A 23,794-nucleotide genomic window follows, 5' to 3' on the forward strand; every position below is an offset into this window, starting at 1 on the left:
TTTTTACCATGTTTGACCACAAACTGTTTTTCCAAGAACTATTTTTAATGCCTGCATGAAGTAACAGAAAATATTTGGAACAACAAAGCAGTGTGTGGGTGTTTTTTTTTTCACTTTCACTTTCACTCACTGTACCACCGTAAAATGAACATCTTGATCATTAAAACAAACCTACCCTTAGCAGTATTATTCTAAGCCCTCAGTCGGTTTCAGAAGAAAGAAATTCTGCTTCACAGATTGCATCAAAATCAATGAAAAGCTATTTGGCCAGCAGTCCATTTATCCACTGTATTTCAATCAAAGGTCCAGTGTGCAGTATTTAGGGGGATCTAACTGCAGAAATGGAAAATATTACTCATGTTTCTGTTTCGTTAGTTAATAATCACCTGAAACTAAGAATCATGGTGTTTTCGTTACCAGAGAATGAGCCATTCATGTGTACACATGGAGCGGGTCCTCATTCATGTTTTAACAGTAGCCCAGAATGGACAAATCAGGACGTTACAAATCACGTTACCTCAAGGCCACCGTAGACTCTACTACATACTCGGAAAGAGAAGGGAGGCAGGAGGGGGTATTCACTTGGTTACAATATGTATCCTTCCCACTAGATGTCATTAAATCCTTCACACTGGTCCTTAAAATGTGCTCATACTGTATCATTTTCAGATGTCCTGCTTACAAACCTCTTTGGTTTGATTACAGTAAAAATAAAATGAAACTCAAAATTAATTGCATTTTGTTGTATGTTGTCCTTTAACACTTCATTTTAAAATTATGTAAAACTAAATAAAATATTATTTTCTGTGAACAGATTCTGACATGATAGTAACCACTGAACTAAGTGCAGGATGTCATTTTTAGCAATGCTCTGCTCTTTCTTTGTAACAAGTAGAAACTTTTTCTGCAGACTTTTCTGCCATTGAATCGGGCTTTCACCATCTGAAGGGAAGCGCAATTCTAGAGAAGCCAGTAGGGACGGCCTCTCTCGGACATGTGCTTCAAGGACGAGATTAACAGAGCCAAGAGGAGGTGCAGAGTCCAGTTTTCTCTCTTGAATTACAATATTTTCACATTTTATTATTTGATTTGTGCCCAATGATGCAAAAATTAAACGGCCTTTCCCAGCTTTAATGATTGTCATGTAACTCCATGTGTGACGGACTTTTTAAATGGTATGACATGAAACATATTCATCAATGAGTACCTGTGTGGCATGAATGACAGCAGGATCACCAGACACTCCAGGAGCTGTGGCGTATAACGGGTTCTCAAATGTAATTGGCTGCCTCCCAGCCTCCATTGCAAAATTATCATCCTGTGAGACAAAATTATATCATACTGATAAAATTGCTCTTCACATTTATTAAAGACACACTGTTAACTGTTTCTCAATGTAAATCAGAGGAAGCACTGCTAAGATAAAAGTTGTCAATAAACACCACACAGAGCACTAGTTTGTGGGTCAAAAATGCTGACAGTACACTTTCAGTGATTTTGGGCAAATATTAACGGCTAATAAGTGTCCCTCCAGGACTCACCATCTGCATGGCCGTGTCAATGAATGACACTCCAATGTGTGCCGGTCCGAGGTCAACATTATCACCCGAGCGAAACGTCACCCCATTCCCTGTGTCAGCGGACTTCACCAGGCTGCTGAGGCTGGACAAAAACAAAACACTTAAATCTGAACTTTGATCTAAATTCTGCATGCATCAACTTAAGTACAGTTTTCAGAGAGAGGACTGAAAAACACTGAGTACCTGGGTAGTTTAGGCATTGAGGGGATGAAAGATCCTGTTCGTTTGTAGTTGAGAAAAACCCCGACAGCCAGAGCTCCAGTGATCAGGATAATGATAACTGCCAGTAGAACAGCCACCGCTAATAAAAAATAGAAAATATATAACTATATGCATACTGGAAATTTTCAACAATGTGCTGATCATAAAGATTCCTACTTTCTTAACATTTTGCTGACTTGTATTTTACAGTTCATGCTCTTTGGATGACCCATGAGTTTTCTAAACCATTAGAGAACTTAAAGAGTTATAAGTTAAAGCATTACATAGCTATTTATTACAAAAATGTGTGATTTTGGCATGTAGACATATTAAGTAATTGCTGAGCAAGACTGTTCTGTTGGCCTGAGTAGCTTTTAGGTAGATAAGCACCAAGTGTGACTTCATCATGTTTGGCCTTGATCTCTTCCAGTAAAGCTAGCAGATCATGACTACAGCAGCTCCCTCATGTCAACCAGTGCAAGACTCCCACCAGTTTTGTTTGGAAGGATTTGTCTCATCAGCTTGTCTCGGCAGCTTAGATACCGGGTGAATCACTGTACCTGTTCCTGCTGGAGCACCCCTTGACTTCCCCATCTCACAGTAGCTGCCCACGTAACCGTATGGACATCTGCACAAAGACAAAATACATTCTTTCATAAGAAAACAACTTTTTGGAGTCATTAAAAAAAAGTTGAACCACAACTATAAGGCATTACTGGTGGACAATCAATCAGTCACTGGTGTAAACTAAACTCACTTGCACTTGGGCAGACCGCCTTCATCAGTGTAGCAGGTTCCACCATTCATGCATCTGCATGCAAGGGGCATTGCAACAGGTGCCTCAATGGCTGCAGGAGCAAAAGCCAGGCATACACACAATCAACAACAACAAAACAATATCAGAGCACATGTTCACAAAACCACACAGGGGCAGCCAAGCACGTGTGAAGAACGGATTTACAAATGCAAAACAAGATGCAACACAAGAGTGCAGGCAGCAGACGCACTAAGGCCCATGTTTACCTGCATCACATTCATTGGAGTCAAACTGCACCGGAGAAGACCCTTGAGGGCAGGCGCAGGTGTACCCACCAGGCCGGAGGAGACAGAGGTGACTGCACACATTCTTACAAGGGTTGGGTACTGGAGAGGAAAGAAAAACACTGTTAGATAATGTTCAGAGCAGAGATTTTACATTAAGGTTTCTGTTTGATCCTTATTTTGCAGCACATTTTGTATTACCTATCTTATGTGGTTTGTCTGCGGTTGTAGTTGCTGCATTTCTTGGCCAGGACAAGCATAAAAAGTGAGAATTACCGCTAACTTAGGTTTCGGTTTAGGTGCTACAGAGTCCCTATGGCAACTAAAAATGGATTCAAGAAGTGCTTTGTCCCATATTCCATCAATGTCCTCAAGTCAACAAAGTGACTTTTGTGAGTTTTAAATCACAGACAAACAATGATATGAACTTATTCAATGTGTTAAGTATTTCTAATGACCATGTCTATATGTTTTTTCTACTACGTGCTCATCTGCTTTTTATTATGTTGTGTCCGGTGTGTGTGGTGCGCCAAAGACAAATTTCCACTTTGGTGGACAGTAAAGATATAGTCTTATCTATTCTATTATAATCCAAAAACATGCCTATATTAACAGCTGATAATTACTTAACTTCTGTACTTTTTGTTTGAAGTTATAAAAATACTCCAAGTTGCTTACGACAAAATAAGGTGTAATTTTTTATGAAATTTTCTGCATAAAACTGTCAAATCCATTCATATTTTTAAATTGTATCATGTGAAATATTGACAGACTTCTCTTAATATGTCTTAAGAGTCTTTTTGCAGGTCACATTGTGAGTGCGTCAGTTCTGACATCAGTTTATTTGATACTTTAAACATGACATACAATAACACAAAATGTGTCTCTTTACATAAATCCGTCTGTGTTCTGACCTGACTTGTTGTGTCGCTGCTCCTGGTAAATGCGGACTTGAGTCAGCCAGGGGTTGATGGTTAAAACTTTGACTTTATGTCCTTTCCCAAACTTGTTAGTCTTCCACACTTCACCTTTCTCTTTTGTTGTCCAGTACACGTGCCCCTCAAACACATCCAGACTGTAGGGATGTCCGATGTCTGAAACAGGGAAAACACAACACTTTAATTCACCTCCGCTGTTGTTTGAATGAAGTACTTTGATATGTCAGTGCTGCCTGATAAACGTAATGTCTGTTTGTGTTTCTGCAGATTGGCTGTCCTACATCTCAGTGTGCTGACCTCCTGATATGACGACCTTCCTGTCTGTGCCATCAGGCTTCATGGACTCAATGATGTTTTCTTTGGAGTCACACCAGTAGATCCTATTTCCATTCAGATAGTCCAGAGTCAGACCAGTAGGCCAGCCCAGGTCCTCCTCCCTCACCAGCACCTCTCTGTGCTGACCGTCCATCCACGCTGACTCTATTCTGGGTTTCCTGCCCCAGTCGGTCCAGTACATCATTCTGCCAGCACAGAAATAAACAAAACATTATTTTTGATCTGGATACAAAGCCTCTTCATGCTGTACAAAGGAATCTAATGCTATATTTTTCACACTAAAGCTCTGCAGCCTCGTACCCAAGTGATGGATTGACAGCAATAGCTGCGGGATGGTCCAGGTCCGTGTGGATCAACCACTTCCTGTATCGCCCATCTAGTTTGGCCACTTCAATTCGATTGGTGCCTGAATCAGTCCAGTAAATGTGCCTGTAAAAGGTGATAAATACACACTGAGTAACGGAACAAAGTTTAGAGCAACCTCTGCAAGTTAAAGGGATAGTTTTGATTTTTTTTTTAAAATGGGGTTACCTACAGTTGATATCAGTCAACACGCCTAAATCTGGAGAAGCATGCAGGAGTAACCCCATGGAAACTAAGCGATGTACTGCTGTGTACAGAGGCAGCAACAACAGTATTTATGTCATCAAAAAAAAAACCTATATCAGTTGTGTATGCTATATTTAGAATGTTAACTAGTTACCGTGCCATTAGAAAGGCCCTTTTAACAAGCTCTGGTCCACCGCTGCCTCAATCAGTTATTTTGTTTGTGTTTTTGTGTGACTTTGTTGTTTTAAAGGGTTGGTTCGGATTCACCACAGTCACACAACACAAACAAACAAACTGATCGAAGCAGCAGCTCTTCTTTTCTGCAAAGTAAAATTTATTATTTTTTTCAAAGGAGTCGGGTAGCTTTAAAGAGAGCATAGATAAAAGCTTTATTTCATCATTGTAAAGTGTTCTCTGATGATAAGGTAAAGCAGTGAAATATTCTGAAGATAACATGCACTTCAACCAATACTGACTGATTTGTTGCTGCCTGCATCCACAGCAGTGACAGTGACTGACCGCCATCTGCTTTATATAATCCAGTGAATATGGATAAGTACCTCATACACCCCTACTCCAAAACTTTCAAACTATCCCTTCAAGTCATAATCTTTGTGAATTACCCGCCAACCCAGTCCACAGCGATGCCTTCAGGATTAGCGATGTATCTCAGGTTCAGATCGACCTCTTTCACTGGGTTGTTGCCGTGGTCGTTAAATGTGGTCATGTAGGCGCGTTTTATGGCGCCAAACTGAGACCCCCGACCCAGAACTGTCCAGTACACAACACCTACAGCACAGCAGGGGATTAAGTTATCTAAACTTTCATATTCATTACAGTCATCAACATAACATTAAAATGTTTACAGCTGCAGTCTTACTGAGCCCTTGTCCCTCGGGATCCCACAGGTAGTCTAAGGCTTGGATGTGCTCAGCGTTGTCCACATAGTCTGAATACTGCTCAGAGGACAGGTTGAAACGACGGATGCGAACATTGTCTGGCAACAGCAGCATCGGTGGGTTTCCTAAGCAGAAATTGATGAATGTAGTTGGTAAATTCAATGCAGTTTGACTTAACAGGGTAATAAAGGGAACATTTCTACAGATGTTTCTCCTACATAAGGCTTCCTTCAGTTTACAGCATGTGGAATTTAAGACTTTCTAAGACTTTTTTAATGCCAATCAAAATGAAATTTAAAACTGATATCACTAATAATAACAATAATAATAATAATAAAAAAAAAAAAACAAAAAATAAGAGAAAGAAAAAAGACCTGCCCCAGTATTCACTTTGAAATTAAACATGACTTTAGGGTGACAGCAATTCAACTGGTATTCTGTGATTATTTTTTTTCTTTTTTTAAGTTACCTATTATTTCAAGATTTAACAATGCAATGTCAGAAAAAAAGATTCACATAATCATGCCTTTTATGTCAGTACCTTTAAGACTTTAATTAAGTTTAGACATTTTCAGACCAATTAAGGCCTTATTTTCTGATTGATTGATTTTTTAAGGATCTGCAGAGACCCTGAACATGTGAATAGTGAGCTCTTACCCTGGGCAGCGCACTCTGTGCCATGTGGCACACCAAAAGAAAGAAAGCCTTCAGCACAAAAACACTCGTAGCTGCCCTTTGTGTTCTTGCACTGCTGAGGACACGTGCTGTACACCTCACACTCATTCACATCTGTTCATGATGAAGGAAAAGAGGAAAAACATTAAATGAAAGTAGAAAAATATTTCTGTCAGTGTTAAAATGGATAAAGTACATGACTGATCGACTGACTGATGTAACGTTTACCTTCACAGGTGTGTTTTTCTGTGGTTCTGGGCTTGTAGCCGGGCCTGCACGAACAGAGGATGCCTCCTTGTGTGAGGTCGGTACAGTTGTGTTCACAGATATTGTCACTGCATGTGTGCCCGCTGCCATGATCTGACGAGAACAAATATAAAACACTGGCTGTCAAAATAGACTCTCATGCAGGTAACTATATAGTACCTACAGTATATCCAGTATTTATTCTTGCACCCAATAAGGTTCAGTTAAGATGAGGTCGATAAAAATGTCCAAAGTGGGTCACTGTATTGTAGTCACAGAGGTGGTACTCATGGGCAGATTATAAGACAGAGGGCCCTGGGCACAGATGCCCAAAATCGTAGGAGCATACATTGAAGCAATACAAAAAGACTTTGTGGTGGTTTTGCCTCCTTTTGTGTCTTTATTTGCATTTCTTTATAGTTGATATGCATTGTTTTGTGATCTTGTGTCTTTTTGTAGTTCCTTTGCTGTCTTTAACGTTCATTTTGTGTTTCTTTTAGGTCATTTTGTGTCTCTTTTAGATAGTGTCCCTTTGAGGTACGTTTGTATCTTTCTCGGTAGTTATATTACCCTTTTAGGTTATTTTGTGTCTTTGTAGTTCCTTTGCATCTTCTTGTGGTAATTTTGTGTGTCTTTAAGATATACTTGTAGGGGGGGGGTGCGGGGTTTAAATGTTTTGTGTCTCTTTGTAGATCCTTTGCATGTCTTTGTGGTCCTCCTGAGTCTCTTCTTGGTTGATATACGTTCATTTGCTCTTTTGTCAATACATGTTAATTTGAGTGACATTTTGTACATGAAGGCAAGGGGGGTGGTAACAATTTGGGCCTCTGGTCCTGGGCCCTGCTGGTCTATTTATTAATGGTGGTAGTGAATCAATCCAATGTCAGAAATGTCTTTTTGACTATCTGTCAAATTAATGTTCTATCCTTTCCATGTATGAATGCTGAACTCAGAATCGTGCATTTTAATGGCATCTTAGCTCCAAAATTCAACACACTTCCACCTTAAACAGTATGGGAAACAAGTAGTTTTATTAATCTGAATTTGTACCATCAACATCACTAATATGCTCTTAGTTAAAGTACTCACGGCAGCCAAGCTCATCTGACTGGTCTCCACAGTCATCGTAATCATCACAGGCATACTGCACAGGGATGCACTGTCCGTTACTGCATTTGTACTCATCATCTGTACAGGGTCCATGAGTGGGACTTTGGCCTAAATGAAGAGAAACATGTCAACTCAAGAGATGCTGCAGATGTTTATTCAAAAAAGAGAAATAGAACACGATGTAAGACTGAATGTATAAAAAGGACCATTAGCCACAAACTATGACACTCACAGTTTTCCTGTCGCTCATCAGAGCCGTCACCACAGTCATCAACTGAGTTACACAGCTCGTGGCTGTAGATGCAGCGGTTGTTGTCACAGCGGAAACGGAACGGAGTCTCACACTGGATTTCCACTGTGGATGACGAGAGAGTCTCAGTGAGTTCAGCAGGTGCAAAAATGTAACACATTTAGCTACAATCAGTGAGCCAACGTAAACTCTAATAAGCTTTGGTTTTGTGTGCTGGACTTGTGAATGTTTATATAATTTCTTACAGCAGAGGTGAAGCTCCTCATCTGAATTATCTCCACAGTCGTTGTCTCCGTCACATTTCCAATGAGGCTGGATGCACACATGGTTCTTGCACTCAAAGAGGAAGGGGGGGCAGTATGTGCCGTTGGGAAAGCGGGTTGCTAAAAGTCAGTGATAAAAAGAAACGTGCATGCTATTTTGACACATATTAAATAAATACCTCACCCCCAAAATGATCACATTTGTATCATTTGTTATTCACCCAATGTTAGGTAGAATTCATGAAGAAATTTTGTTTTTAAGCCTCCACGGTGAACAAAGAATCCAAAAATTGGAAAACATTCTTGATGAATTGAAGTAAAGGGGGACTGTGTTGGTGTGAACGGCTCGGTGTTACATGCACGGACAAGTTGCACGCATGGGCAACTCAATGGAATGCACGAGCTGAGTTCAAGCATATGCGCTCGCTATTTGTTTGCTGAAGTGTTTTGAATAGAAAGGTCTCAGCAAAAATGAAGTGTTTGGGATTCTTCATTCACAGTAGAAGCATAGAAGAAAAAAATTAGGCTAGCACAGGGTAAGTATCTGATACAAAAAGTCATTGTGATGGAGACAATGTTTTTTCCAGTGCACTCTTTGGTGATTTACCAAAGAGTGCACTGGAAAAAACAATTCGGGACACTTACGACAAGACGTTTCGTCTGTGTAGTCCAGGCAGTCAGCGTTGCCATCACATTTGAAGCGTTCAGCGATACAGTGTCCACTGCCACACTGGAAGTAACCGGGATGACACGTCCGCAGCTCTACAGCACAGCCAGACCAGCACAAAATGTGGCAACGATTCATATAATAATTCACACCATTCATGACAACAGTGAGGACACATTTCACACGTTGAATAACAGATTGTTGGAAAAGTTTCACAGCACCCAGAGTCCCCATATCTTATTCCCTTTTTACTCATTTGCTTTATGTGTCTCATCTAGAATAACTTCTGGATATGTGATGTCAAGTGAGACTTGAACTTCTAAAAAAAACTGATCTGTCTCCTGTTTGTCTGTTTTGTTCCAAATTCTACGATGGAAACTACTCAGCTGTAGTAGAGTGAATAAACTATTTTTGAATAGATCACTACTGGCGGTCTTGTCTGTCTATGCTTCAAAATGTGAAGTTTTATTGATTCTTTGTTTAGTGCAGCCCTCCGTTACTCACAAACAGCCAGACAACAAAGAGCCTCCACTTACCACAGTCCCTTTCATCCGAGTTGTCCTCACAGTCGTTGTCATGGTCACAGACCCAGCGGTCGGGAATGCAGCGCAGATTCTCGCAGCGATACTCGCTCTCTGTGCATGCACGGGGAGCTGAGGCAAAAACATGAAACAGAAAGTGTGGAAATGAGTAAGTGCAGAGCTTAATTTAGTTTTTAATAAATTTCCATTATGCAGACACATTACTCAGCAAGATGGACACAGCTCTTGAATTCAACTGACACATTTCCCAAACCTGTCCAGGGTTTTATAACATTGTCTATTATTTTCCTCCACATTATAAAAAAAAACAACACTCGCACCAGCTGTATGCGCAGCCGTTACTCTGCAGTGAGCTCATGAGTTCACTGGAGACGAACTCTTCTGGCATCAGCAGCACAGCAACAAGGGAAGCGGCACCACCATGATTTAACCCCAGTCACGGTTTCTCCTTTGAGAAGCTACATTATCTCTATTAACCGGCATGTTCTCAGACATGTTTAAATTCTCCAGGGCAAAGGGTGACGGACTCCTTCACTCCTTCTTCCTGACACGCTGAGGACAGCTTGTTTCTCTAGCAGCTGATAAGACTACCTCTCTCAGCACTCGCGCAGAAGTGTTGAGCCTCTTACAAAACCTCCCTGCTGTCTGATAAAAATGATAGCAGGACTATTCTTTACCATCAGCACTCCTTTTTTATTTGGACAATTCGCAGGAGCTGAGCTAAATCTCCTAGTAACCTACTTGAGACACTTAGACGATATCAGTGTTTTCAGATTTTCACTCTTTACGCTCTCGTCAAACCAAGCCCTCAAAGTGATCTGCACTCACTGCAGCTGCGTTCATCAGAGTTGTCTCCGCAGTCGTCGTCCCCGTCACACCTCCATCTCAGCGGGATGCAGCGGTGGTTGTCACAGCGGAAGTCTCCATTAGGATCGCAGGTCAGTTCGTCTGAGAGAGGAGCAGATACATTAAACTGATCATTGTTTTAAACCCCTATGTTCGTCTCTTTTCTCATTGCTTCTTTTCTGTGACTATTTGTTTTAACTTCAACAACTCCTTAACTTTAGCTGGACTTAGTGCAGGTGAATCTGACTGAGCACTTGGCCTCGGCATTTTTCTCTTCCTGCAAACGTCTGTTTCGTTATTGCAGATATTTGATTTTACCAAAGAACAAGCATGAACCGATGAGACCACTGCATGCTCTTTTTATGTCTGACAATTTCTCACTTGAATTCTCTGTTGTTGCCTTTCCCAACCTCTCTTTCCACCCTGCAGAATAGCAGAATATAACACGCCCAATGATCCTGGTTCACACTTGAGGTCAGGGAAAACCTGCTATTTTTACTAGATGTGCCTAATTAACTGGCAACTTCTTTATAGTGTGTTATAACCAATTTCACTGATTTAACAGCTCTCTTTCATTAGTTTGCAATGCCAGGGGCACCAACACGTCTGTATATAGTACTGACAAAAGCTGACAAAAAGTAACAAGTAACAACAGCAGGATATGCCTTAAAATGTTTCAGCTGTTAAGTCATGATGAAAATATCAGTTTGAAATGAAAGGCATCTTGTTTTTTTAATTAAACTGCAACAGTCCTGGAGGGAGAAGAGCAGCACCCTAGGACAGATGGGTGACCTCTACCCATGCTCGTACGGGTCTGCAGAGGATAAGACTGCAGGAGATGAGAAGCACAGACGGGAGAGGAGTGGAGGAGAGCTGGTCTGAGCCGTCTCTACCACACAGTACTGGGGGTCAAAGATAGCGCAGTGTTAGCCCTCCTCGCTCTCCACCTGGCCCATCTGCTACATTCTTACAGGAAGATTAGCGCGGATCTCCCGTCCTGCACCGGCATGGCACTAATGGAGTGAGGGCCTCCGATAAGAGACGGGAGGGCCGCGGCAAGTGTGCTTGGATCGCAGCAAAGTACAAAGAGACTTGTGTGAACCCTGCCCCCCCGCAAGGACAGAGCAACAACACACACACATACACACACATATATGTAGACCCGTACCAGCGGACAGCTCATAAATCTGTGGTGCTCTTAGGGAGAGGCAAATGGTGGGGGAGGGTGAGTGATGAGACCCTCTCCATCAGCACCTCCCTCTACCTCACCGTGTAATGTTCCACAGGAGGTTGAGGTGTTGGCTAATTGCCCCACAATCACTCCTTGAACACATAATGTTTCCCTGTTGTTAAGTTTTTAATCTCTGAAATCATCTGACTATCAGCAAAAAAATGTGTCAAATATAACTGTAGTTTTAACAGTCATATTCAAATTTTACAACAAACAGTCTTCAAAGCAGTGCCACAATGTATACAGGAACTCAGTTCGGTCTCAAGGATGGATGTCGCAGACTCACCACAGCCCTGCTCATCACTGTTGTCTCTGCAGTCGTTGTGGCCATTGCACACAGACCACAGTGGCACGCAGCGGTAGTTAGTCCTGCAGTCAAACTCTGTGTGGTTGTCACATCGATGTGCCGGTCCCACTGTGGACAATACACCACAGTTGTCAAGTAAGGAGACAGAGACTGGTGTACTGGTTAAAACATCAACATTTACTGCCTAAAGATGTCAGACTTTAAAGGTAGTTAGCATGTATACTATGCAGGATTTTCCTAAACTTATACAGCAGTATTTCTTTGTAAATCATCACTTATAACCCACTCTCAGGGTGTGGCGGTGTATTTTTTGGCATAGACTCTGTCCTCTGCCTGTATTTTCTTCCTATTTGCTGTGTTCAGGACATTTATGAGTGTGCACCCTGACAGAGTTTGGAGTGATGTTGAGGCTTTGAAAAAAGGTAGTGACCAGCTGCCAGACTGCAAGCAGCAGGCATCCAAGAGACACAGCATCCAAAAAATGCAAATATACTGAGGTAAAACACCTAAAAAAAGAGAGAAGCTGGGGTTTACTTCTGTACTTTCTTTTAAACACTTGCTGGGACTATATCAACATGAAATATTGTTGATAAAAAAAGACAACACTAAAATGTAATTTAAAAAAAACTCTTCTAAAAAAGCTGACAAAATTAACACTAACATGATGTACTGTGTGCTTTCGTCCAAATCAATTTTCTATTCTGACGTAACTAAGATTGGGATTGAGTTCTTCTATAATGTAAGAAAGATCACGAGTAGTGAGACAAATTTAAAAAGGAGAGAGAAACTGTTTATTACTTACTGCACTCCTCTAACGGTTCATCTGAGTTGTCACCACAGTCATCATCAACATCACATTTCCAGTTCTGCGGGATGCAGCGTCCATTGCGGCACTTGAACTGTCCGGGTCGGCAGGTCCTGGTGGAGCAGTGGGTGGGGTCCTCATCAGACTGATCACCGCAGTCGTCCTCGCCGTCACACTGCCATGACTCGGGGATACAACGCTTATTTGCACACTGCCACTGGTGGGTTTCACACTGGTGTGTCGCTGTAGAGGGAAGAACAGTTCATCAGTTGACTGGAACAAGTTTTTACATTAACTCAAAAGAAGCAAAGACATGTTAAGTAAAAGCACCAAAGGTAACCCTAATTTTAGCTATTAAAATGAGTCAGCTAGGAGAACGCAACCCACCACACAGCACAGGGTCTTCATCTGAGCCATCATTGCAGTCCTGGTTGCTGTTGCACAGGAAATGCGGACTGGTGCAGTTTCCATCATTGCACTGAAACTGTCCAAGCCTGCAGTGGCGAGCCGGACAGGTGGACGGCTCGTCTGAACCGTCTCTGCAGTCCCTCTGACCGTCACATTTCCACCAGATAGGAATACATCTGTTGAAGCAGGCAGGGCAAAAAATGTTGCACAAAATTTCAAAAAACACTCCAGAAAATTGCAATTTAAAACTCTATTAAAGGCTGCAAAAGTGTATTAAAAATGTAATCTAGCACGTATAGCATTTGACATCAATAAATCTTTAATACAATAATTTTATATTACTACATTGAGTTTTACATACAGGTGTATAGTTATATAAAAGATCTTTTGCCCCTGCTGACTCCATCACTGTATTGTGTGTGCACATTTTGCTCCAATGGAGGATTTTATGAAGAATCTAGTGGATTGTATTATGACAAAAACAGCAGGGAGCGCTGTTTCTCCACGGCAAAGAGAGCAAAGAAAGATTTTCTTGAAATCTCAGACAAATGATGCATGGAGCAAGTGAACAGCCAATATAAATAATGCTACCAAGATTTTTTTTCTTCCTCTTCAGTCAAGGAAAAGAGGATCAAAACACACAGGAAACACCAGCATGAAAGCTTTTTTGTGATTGAGAGGGTGATTACCAGAAATCTGAAATCGGAGTCTCAAGTTTGAATTTTGACACTAATGCCTCTAACAGTAGTCTAATTTGTTAATCACAGTCCCACTAAAGTATCACTGTCAGTTCCGCAATGATATACTGATGATGACTGACTGACTACTGTCACATAAAAAGGTCACACAAAAGAAATCTTTACAAACCGTTCATTGTTAGCACATCTGTACTGGGTGCTGGTGCACATGGGAAGGCATCGGGTCACACCTCCTATTTGGACAGTCAGGAAATGGTCAGGGCACTCACAGGTGTGATTCCGCCCCCCATGACGGATCAGGCACAGGTGAGAGCAGCCGCCATTGTTCACTGCACAAGGGTTATTTACTGTGGAAGAGGAAGACAATCTCAGATCAGCACAGCTGGGTAAATACAGGCCAGGTATTGTTCTGCTTGTATTAAACACCTGTGCTTCAATCAACTTGTTGAGATAAGAAACATCTAAAAGTTTCTTTGATTTCAGCTCACCAATAGGTTGTCTGTAAGGATGACACACATGGATGTCAAATGGTCTGTGAGTGGTGTTAACCAGGACCTGACGACCAGAGCCGTCGTATTTGTTGCCTTTCTCCACGGAGCGCGTGTTCCAGTCCGTCCAGTATACAAAGTCCTCAAACACAGTCAGGGCAAATGGGTGAGGCAAATTTCCATCATACACTGTGTGTCTGTGTTGACCGTCCAAGTCTGAGTATCTGTTAAAAAAAATCAAAGGGTTTAAAGTCTCACAGCCTTTACTGACGGCTAAAACAGTGTGATCACTCCTTGATAAATGTACTTACTCAATGTAACTCAGATGAGCATCGGACCAGTAGAGCATGTCGTTAGAGTAGTCGATCGTGATCCCATTGGGCCACTCTAATTTGGTAGTGATGATCACTGTTTTGTTGGTTCCATCCATCCCAACACGACCTATAAAGGCTTTGTCTCCCCAGTCGGTCCAGTATACAAATCTAAGAGGGAACCAAGAAAATAACTTAAGATCAAACCATTTCTACACATAAATGAAGAAAACACTATCTATAGTTCTAAAAATAGTGCCAGACCGATGCAGTAAAATTTACATACTGAATAATATATGTATATATATTTTTTTATAAAGGATCCCCTAAATATTTTTAAGATTTGAGGCAAAGGCACTATATTCAATGTTATAACTAAAGATGACAGTAACAAGAAAATGACGGAACATGTTAAACTGTTACTTTATGTAAAAAATAAAATAATATGAATAAAAATTGTTAATAATTTCGGTTGATTTCTTAATAATTGCCAGGAAAGAACTATGCAATTAGGTAGGGATTAGAATTATTCATACATTTGCTAGCATAACCTGGAGAATCTTTAAGTCAATGCAAAGCAAGTCAAGTCAACTTATAATTCTGTCTATTAAACATGTATTTCTGCAATTTACACATTGGAATTGCCTTTAGACTCTCTACCATCATATATAACACATCTGTAATCACTGCTGAGCCAATAATATTGGCCCTGCTGGTATATCAGACATAATTTCACCTGGCCTCCTACTCACCCATATTTGGGATGCAACACGATGGCTCTTGGGTTTTCAAAGCAGTAACTGTTATTGGCATCAACGCAGTGTTCAGCCAGTTTCTTCACAAACCGCCCATCCAGTTCAGACACTTTGAGACAATCCAAGAAGCTGTCTGTCCAGTAGAGTTTCCTGGCTATCCAGTCAACTGCAAGGCCCTCTCCATGTAGAACTCCATTGACCACCACTTCCCTGTTACTGCCATTAAAGTACATCCTCTCAATCACTCTGCGGCTCACATCAATCCAATACAGACGCTTGTCGACACGATCAAAGTCCATAGCCACCACACTGGTCAGGCCCTGCAGGATCAGAGAGTACGCCTGTCCGTCTGTTGACAGGTTTCGAAGGTAATAGCGGTTGCTGAAGATGAGGTAGGGGGAGATGTTGCTGTTCTGACGGCAGCTGTGGCCGTCGGGCTCCCGGAGGAATCCAGGGGCACACTTACACACATACGAGCCAACGGTGTTTTCACAGATCTGGCTGCACACGCTAGGCGTCTCGGCACACTCATTGATGTCGTCGCACGTTTTGCTGTCAGACATGAGGCGGTAGCCAGGACGACAGGTGCAGATAAAGCTGGTGGGTGTGTCAGTGCAGTTGTGATCACAGTGATGGGTGGATGGGTCTGTGCATTCATTGACACCTGCAGTAAAAGAAGCAAAGAAGTTATGAGTCATTGGCAAAGAAATCATGTTTATCCTGTCTAATCTAATCATAGAGAAAGAAAAGAAAGATGATGTGCTTTATTATTTCTGTTCTTGTGTTTATTATTCATAAATAATTAAAATGTATTATTCATTAAAAAAAAATTATCAATCAATCAATTTAAAACTACTGTTATTCTATTGATTTACGTTTTGTTTTTTTGTTTTTTTTACTTTTTTACTTTGCTTTGCTGTAAAGTGTCTGCTTCCAGCCAACTATCTGAAGCTTTTAGCATTTAAATCATGACAGGGCAAATGAATTCATTTTCTCTTAATGAAAAAAGGTTGTCTCTTCAAAGCTTGTGACAAACCATCAAAATCGAGCCAATGAGATGGATGTAACTGTCCCTCAGGCTATGCTGCTGATTGTACTCTAACAGTGCTAGAGATGGAGACTATTAACACGGGGGTGCCTGTGGTTGAAGCTGACCTCGTCTAGTGGATTGATAATGCCTGGTCACGTAATGTTTGTAGTCAATAAAAAAAAGTAAATAGCAAAACTGTAAATTCCATTACTTTATGTCCATTAAATACATATATGCATGAAAAATAAAGTTTAAAAAACATTTATGATAATCATATGCTTACAGTGGTCAATATAATCTGGACAGATCGGATCACAATTTAAGGTTTTTAAAGTACTTTTCTTTTGTCTTATCATATCCATTTTTTAAATGATATTTATACTGTGGCTCATCATTTTTACCTTAACTATAAATATGAGATGGTCAGACATAATCAAAATCACAATAACTTAATGTCATTCTTATCCTAGTGGTTATCAAGTATCTCAAGAGGACATTTGCTATGCATAATCTCAATTCAGCGGTTGTATTCGCAAATTATTATTAACATATAACTGTCCTATACTTTGATTGTTGACAATTTGTGGTCTTTCCTCAATTTGCCCCCAGCAATTCTTTGACGTCTCCCCTAGAGGGAGCATGCACCAGCTAAAGAAAGCCAAATGCAGTCAAACACTGAGGAAACTGTAACGGTTAAAGGATGTTATTTATAGCACAACTTTTTGAACTAATCTGAAAATCTTTTTACACTCACCGCATCCCTTCTCATCGCTGTTGTCAGAGCAGTCATCGTTCCTGTCGCACACCTGGCTCAGGGGAATACAGTGTCCATTGTCACATCTGAACTCTCCGGGGGGGCAGGTAGGTGCTGGCGTGTGGCACATGTGCTCCAGCTCATCAGACTCATCCCCGCAGTCGTTGTCGCCATCACAGACAAAGTCGTGGGACACACAGCGGCCGTTCTGGCAGGTGAACTGGTGCTGCTGGCACGGCTGGTAGGTGCAGCTCTGCTCGTCACTGCTGTCCCCACAGTCATTACGTCGATCGCACCTGATTTTAGAAGACACAGAAGATGAACTCGCATTGCCAGACAAACAGCTTACAGACAACATTATACTGATATCATGATATGAAACTAGATATTGTCTTAGACTTTGGATATTGTAATATCATGTGTTGTCTTTTCCTGGTTTTAAAGGCTGCATTACAGTAGTGTAACGCAATTTTCTCAGCTTACCATACTTTCTTAGCTGATGTAATATTTCCCTTTATCCACTTTGTTTTTATATCCACATTACTAATGATTATTTATCAAAAATCTCATTATGAAAACATTATGTGAAAGTACATAAAGTCAGCTCTACAATGTTGTCACTATAGCTGTATCAAGATATTTGTTTTCAAAAACTGTGATATTGGTTTTCTCGCCCAGCCCTAGGTGTAATTTCTAATATTTTAAAGGAGTTGTTTTTTTCTAACCTGTAAGAGCTGCGTATGCAGAGGCCATTGCTGCAGGTGAACTCATTGATGCCACAGGATCTGCGTGAGCAGTTCTGATGTTCGTCTAATGCATCTGCACAGTCTGCATCTCCATCACACACCCAGTCACGTGGGATACATTTCCGCTGAGGTGGTTGGTTGTTCGCACAGGTGAACTCTGTACTTGAACATGTGCGATTTCCTGGAAAAACAAACAAAATCAGGCAGGGGGATTTACAGGAAGTTAAATAATGACGGTGATGACCCAATGTCAACCTGCATTTTTGGCAATCCAAACATTCCAAACTGTATTTCAAAACACGCAGCCATGACTTCAAATTCTTTATCCATCTAATGTGATTGATCCACATTGTTTGAAGTGAGTCTCCTACAGAGGCTCAGGCAGCGCTGAAGTCTTTAGCTTCAGGCATCTTATTGTTGGAGCTCACTTTGGTGAGACATAAGAGTCCTGATCCTCCCTGAGCCAGGAAGCCAGAGAAAGGAGACATGCACAAAGTAACGAGTGAGGCAGGAGAAATCAGGAATGTCAACTCCTTGGATTGTAGACCTTCTACAGGAGACTAAAAGATGCCGGGCACTGACTGCCAGTGTCTCCTACATAACACTTCCCCAGTGGTGTGTATCCTAATCCATCAGCGTCCTGAATAACGAGAGGATGAGGGAGGCAGGAGGGGGCGAAGTGGAGAAGTGATGGGGAAGAGGAGGATGGGCTATAAGGGGAGGAGATTCAGAAAAAGATGGAGAAGAGGATAAAGAGAAGGAAGAAGTGAAAGCAGAGAAAAACAAAATGAAAGGAGTCATACCACAATTATGCCTTTGGTCTTCATCACTCATGTCGCCACAGTCATTGTCCCCATCACAGATCCAGGATGAGGCAATGCACCTGCCATCATCACAGCGAAACTGATCTGTGTTGCAGGTTCTGACCAGTGTGGCTGCAGAGACAAATCATATAACAAAAAACTGTAGATAACTGTAGATCATTTACACTCTAGATTATTTGTTCCCCCTTTTTATTTCCTTGTTTGTGATTTCCAGTTATCTCAGGTACTTCCCCCACTGCTTTCCCAGTAATAAGCAAGGCACAATACAACACTGGCAAAGCTTTCAAAATAGTCATGGCAACTCCACATTCCCATGCATGGTGAGCTATCTAAACAAAAGCCAAAGTGAGGCTCTGTAACCCCTGGCGGACAAAGGGAGGGGGAGGTGCTGTTTGTCAGAGGACACTGAGGGGCGTCACCACAGAGGAATGCAGCACACAATAGGAGGCCTGACTGACCACATCGTCAACAAAGAAATACACCACTGACTCGCACTCTGCGCTACATCACTCACAGCGCTCTCTCTCTCACCAACACACAGATGCAGATTGGCGGACAGACACAAACACACAATAACAGAGCAGCTGATGATGGGGTGGGGGCAGACGCACAAAGCCAACAGGCCCGTTTTTTGGGGGTGAGTGAGTTGCAAGACACTCACTGCAGGAGAGGGGTTCATCAGAGCCGTCGGCACAGTCAGCCCCTCCGTCGCAGTACCAGTGGGCGGGGATGCAGCGACCACTGGAGCAACGGAACTCAGTCTGGGAACATGTGGAGGCCGCTGTGTAGAAGACACAGAAAGGCAGGAAATCACTTGGAGGACTTTTTAGTCAGTTGATAAGGCCAGGTGGGATAATCCTTGTGTGTTTCCAGTGGTGGAAAGTTACTGAAGGTCTGAACTTAAAAGGAGTAATTAAGTTAAAAAAAAAAAATTCTAATTTCTTTTCTATAAAAGCACAGGTGTTACTAATATTTATTTTCATAGCTCTATCCTGTTAGTATTCCAGTTAACCATGCAAGTGAGGAGCATTCACAACATTAGGACTCTTTGACGCCTAAGCTTGATTTCTATCAAAAACATGGGAAACTGAACAGAAAATAAAAAACAAAAAACAAAAACAGAAATAGCTAAAATTAAAATATTATATATTCTGTACCATATTTTGAATGTAGAATTTTAATAATCATACATATATATTAGGACATTTTTCCCTATTTTTTAAAAATAATTTCCAGTATTTTTTTTTTTCTCTCTCTCTCTCTCCACCTCCTTTTTAACACAATTTTTTCACAATGTCTGCCATGAAAAAGGTTTACCCACTACATGAAATAAGTTGTAAAACTAATAGAGTGGTAGAATATATTAATTAGCAACTGAAACATAAAAAATCCTTAAAATCCTGCTGAACTGACCACAGTGTGTGGGACTCTCGTCGCTCATGTCTCCACAGTCGTTATCTCCATCACACAGGTAAGAACGTGGGATGCAGATGTTAGTAGACTGACACTTTGTGTGCTCCGGCTGGCAGGTTCTCTCCGCTGTGATCATCAGAAATTAAAACATATTTACTTTGATTTCAACATTTACCTCTGTTAGACTTCTGTGGCAAACTGAGGATACTCACGGCAGTTTTGTTCGTCAGAGGTGCCGTTGTCATAGCAGTTATTGATACCGTTGCAAACATAATCCTTTGCAATGCAGCGCCCATTGTTGCAGGTGAACTCAGTGTTGGGGTCACATGGTCTGAAGAGGCAGCCCATCTCATCACTGTTGTCTCCACAGTCGTCATAGTGGTCACAGCGGTAGTGGTAGGGCACACATCGGCCATTGCCACAAGTGAACACTGTGGGCTCACAGGTGTGGAAGGCTGCCAATCAGAATCAAGGACAAGTCAGAGCTCTGGCCAATGGAGAGGACCAACTATACAGTACACACCGCAGAGGAAGCTCATTTTACCTGACAATGCAATAAAGGATGACAGCAGCTGTGGGACTGCATGCAAAGATATAAGCACATTTATTCCATTGTTAGTGCTAATCTGTTTGATGTAGGTGCTTGTTAATGGAAATTTAATCATAAAGCAGAAGAATACACACCAACGTATTTGAAGTCAGATTTAGGTCCTGAGAGAAATTTGTTAAAGCACAAAAAAGAACTTGTTAGTATTAGTGAAGGCATGCAGGAGGTGTCAGCACTTTATGACTAATAATCAACAGTGAAATTTAAGATCATTTAATACAACATAAAATGAGGAAGAAGTGCAATATTCAAGCCCTTTTAAGAACACCCTACCACAGACTCTCTCCAACTCATCGCTGCCGTCTCCACAGTCATTATCATTGTCACATTTCCACTGGGTGCGAATACAGCGGCCATTCATACAGGTAAACTGGCCGGGCTGGCAGCGAGTCCCATTATCGGGGATACAGTGCTTGTTGTCAGCCAGGTACCATCGGCCTTCTGACGGACACTGACACTCAGCTCCATTGGGTCCTAACAAGATAAAATTGCAGTTCACACATTTAGTTGGGGTTTCAGTTACTGCAGTTATAAAATATCATGCTGGATAACAAAGTGACAACATGTAACTGCTCGTACCTGGTGTGCAGATGTGGCTGCAGCCGCCATTAAACTGCTGGCATGGACTGTCACACTGCTGCTGCTTCCTGCTGGCCAGAACATGGATGTCCATCGGCCGAGAGGGAAGGTTTTGGATCATGACTCTCTGGTCAGACCCGTCGTGCTTATTGGCTCGATAGATGCTGCGCGTGTTCCAGTCAGTCCAATAGATGAACTGACCAAACATGGTCATAGCAAAAGGGTAGATGGCTGTGCTGACGATGACCTCCCGATTGGACCCAGTGAGAGAGGATCGCTCAATCTTCTGTCTGATGGCACAGCAAAATAATGATGATAGCAGAGGTTTGACATGGTGATAGACAAAAATTGTATGTATGAATGTATATTTAAACAGTGGACTTTTTCTGATCTTACAAGCTGGCATCTGCCCAGTAGAGTCTCTCTTCTTCGTAGTCCAGAGTGAGTCCATTGGGCCACACAAGACTGCTGTTCACAATCTCTGTTCTGAAGTTTCCACCCAAAGTAGCACGTTCAATCTTTGCATGCGTTCCCCAGTCTGTCCAGTACATGTATCTGTGGAGCAAGGAATGGTTTAATAAAAAGCAGGAGATCTCTTTCTATCTGTTTATCTATGAGTGTTTGTCCTGCTCATCCGATCTACTTCACACTTGGATGGTGTATTGCTTGGGCCCCAAGTCTGCCCAGTGTTGAAGTTGGTGCACTTTGGATACACGACACGTTCAGTATTAATAAACTATGAATAAACAATCAAATATTGCTCTGTGGCTCTGTGCAGTGAACAGTGTTTTCTTATGAAGTAAAAGTACACAGTTACAGTAAAACTACTGACGGCACACAGAAAAAGTTTTACTTTAAGTGCAGGGTAAGAGAGAAGCATTTTTAGCACAATGTACTCACATTTACTTTACACCTGTTCAGGGCAGACCTTTCAATTTTAATATAACGCTGGATATTTTATTCAACAATAATGAATCATATTGTAATTGTTATACTTTCAGACAAATCTGAATCTGCAGCATAAGTAGTAACATGTATCTGTCAGGTCAATGTAGCAGTATAATGTTTTCCTCTACAGTGAAAGTGCACAGTAAGTAAGTGGTATACTGTTGAGTTAATATTTTTAAGTGCTTTGGAGCCTTTTGTATGTTATTTAGGGTACAATAAGTTAGAAAAGTAATATTCTTCAATAGTTTCCATACCTTGACATCTTAAAAGATCTGAAGCTGCTTGGGGCTCGGCTGTATTAGCACAGTGTCAAGTGTGAAGTTTTTTGTATTAGCGGTTCTGCACCAGCAATAACACCGCTAAGAACAGGTTTGTTTTGAATGGGCACCGCATGAGTTAACTTTTAAATCTCAGTTCAATCTGATAAACAAAGAGAGTGTTAGTCATACCCCCTGCAGGGATCCAACATGATAGCCCTTGGCCTGGAGACATGGGCAATGATTGTCCTTTGAGAACCGTCCACAGACATGGAGCTGATGCTCTGGTTAACATAGTCACTGTAGTAAATTCTTCTGTTTATCCAGTCATAAGCAATGCCATCAGGAGCCCCTAGATCTATCCAAACACAAGGACCAAAGCAACATCAGCTACAATGTCAATTTCTACATCCATGAAAAGCAGAATAACTAAAAGTGCATGCTGTAGTGTGCAGAACCTACCCGAAGCTACCACCACAGGAGCTGATGTGGGAGAGGAGAGGCTGACGTAGCTGATCTTGCTTGATCCTGCGCCTGAGCTCTGTGTGAAGTAGATCCTCCTGTCCGTGAGGTCAAAATCCAGTGCTACAGAGGTGCGTGGCACATTGACCACAGGGAAAGGCAATGCATGGTCCTCGGGATCAAGGCGCAGGCTGCGCACAGTGCTCTCGGTCGTGTAGATGAGGTAATCATCTCTTGACACCACACAGCTCTCATCATCTGCTGCGAGATTCCCAAAAGCGCAGCTGCATTTTTTGTTTTGGTTACCTGTGCCAGAACCTGGGAGGGCAAAGCAGAAATGGGCGCAACCTCCATTCGCCTCCATGCAGGGGTTGTAGTTCAGCTCCTGGGCTGTGGTAGGCTGCATACGTTGGTCGAAGATGGTGATGTCTCTCAGCATGTTGATGTTGTCTCTGATGACAGCAGGCTGCTCTGTGCTGCCCGGCTGTTTGCTTGCTTGGAACACCTTTTTGAGGTTTCTGTCCACCCAAATGATGCTGCTCTCAAACACTGTGATTCCGTAAGGAGTGGGGTAGCGGCTGCCGTACCTGACTATCTCTGTCTCCCCTCCCTGAGGGTTGACTCGGGCAATCATATCCAGGGAGTCATCCACCCAGTAGATGTAGCCAGTTTGCCAGTCCAGAGCAAGACCTCGTGGGGTAATAATCCCAGATGACACTAAAATCGTGCGATTGGTTCCATCCAAGAGCGCTCGCTCAATTTTGGGGTTCTGACCGTAATCAGCCCAGAACAAGTATCGGTTTCTGGGATCCACCACAATGTGGCGTGGCATATCCACCTGGGTCTTCAGCAGCACCCTGCGGAAAGTGGTGTTCAGGCGCAGCACCTCTACGTACGTCTCAGTTAGGAAGGCATTGGTAAAGTACAGGTTACCTGAGGACAGAATCCAGGTAGTGTTTAAAATGAGGTCCTCAGTCACAAACCAGTAACTATAGCAGGTCAAAATTAGAGGACTTTATGATGGTGTT

At 41.9% G+C, this 23,794-nt stretch overlaps 1 protein-coding gene across 1 annotated transcript in view; it reads right to left on the reverse strand.

The window, feature by feature from the left end:
- The window catches only part of lrp2a (low density lipoprotein receptor-related protein 2a), a 60,684-nt gene that overhangs the window by 2,102 nt on the left and 34,788 nt on the right, over nt 1-23,794 (reverse strand). Inside the window, exons 40-78 of the mRNA XM_042494310.1 lie at nt 22,767-23,699; nt 22,497-22,662; nt 21,496-21,654; nt 21,100-21,389; nt 20,794-20,994; nt 20,598-20,624; nt 20,458-20,493; nt 20,126-20,368; nt 19,914-20,039; nt 19,162-19,281; nt 18,480-18,611; nt 17,656-17,857; nt 16,931-17,226; nt 15,144-15,810; nt 14,392-14,562; nt 14,081-14,304; nt 13,762-13,939; nt 12,874-13,070; nt 12,484-12,729; nt 11,661-11,789; nt 10,126-10,245; nt 9,292-9,408; nt 8,734-8,850; nt 8,071-8,208; nt 7,808-7,930; nt 7,555-7,683; nt 6,448-6,579; nt 6,202-6,333; nt 5,526-5,669; nt 5,269-5,434; nt 4,397-4,525; nt 4,058-4,281; nt 3,737-3,916; nt 2,805-2,924; nt 2,539-2,629; nt 2,342-2,409; nt 1,764-1,881; nt 1,542-1,662; nt 1,208-1,318 (exon numbers count right to left, since the gene is read on the reverse strand). Coding sequence (XP_042350244.1) covers nt 1,208-1,318; nt 1,542-1,662; nt 1,764-1,881; nt 2,342-2,409; nt 2,539-2,629; nt 2,805-2,924; nt 3,737-3,916; nt 4,058-4,281; nt 4,397-4,525; nt 5,269-5,434; nt 5,526-5,669; nt 6,202-6,333; nt 6,448-6,579; nt 7,555-7,683; nt 7,808-7,930; nt 8,071-8,208; nt 8,734-8,850; nt 9,292-9,408; nt 10,126-10,245; nt 11,661-11,789; nt 12,484-12,729; nt 12,874-13,070; nt 13,762-13,939; nt 14,081-14,304; nt 14,392-14,562; nt 15,144-15,810; nt 16,931-17,226; nt 17,656-17,857; nt 18,480-18,611; nt 19,162-19,281; nt 19,914-20,039; nt 20,126-20,368; nt 20,458-20,493; nt 20,598-20,624; nt 20,794-20,994; nt 21,100-21,389; nt 21,496-21,654; nt 22,497-22,662; nt 22,767-23,699 — 7,223 coding nt within the window. The remainder of the gene's footprint in view (nt 1-1,207; nt 1,319-1,541; nt 1,663-1,763; nt 1,882-2,341; nt 2,410-2,538; nt 2,630-2,804; nt 2,925-3,736; nt 3,917-4,057; nt 4,282-4,396; nt 4,526-5,268; nt 5,435-5,525; nt 5,670-6,201; nt 6,334-6,447; nt 6,580-7,554; nt 7,684-7,807; nt 7,931-8,070; nt 8,209-8,733; nt 8,851-9,291; nt 9,409-10,125; nt 10,246-11,660; nt 11,790-12,483; nt 12,730-12,873; nt 13,071-13,761; nt 13,940-14,080; nt 14,305-14,391; nt 14,563-15,143; nt 15,811-16,930; nt 17,227-17,655; nt 17,858-18,479; nt 18,612-19,161; nt 19,282-19,913; nt 20,040-20,125; nt 20,369-20,457; nt 20,494-20,597; nt 20,625-20,793; nt 20,995-21,099; nt 21,390-21,495; nt 21,655-22,496; nt 22,663-22,766; nt 23,700-23,794) is intronic.

This window comes from Plectropomus leopardus, chromosome 10, assembly GCF_008729295.1.
Source record: "Plectropomus leopardus isolate mb chromosome 10, YSFRI_Pleo_2.0, whole genome shotgun sequence".
In the NCBI taxonomy this organism is placed as follows: Eukaryota; Metazoa; Chordata; class Actinopteri; order Perciformes; family Serranidae; genus Plectropomus; species Plectropomus leopardus.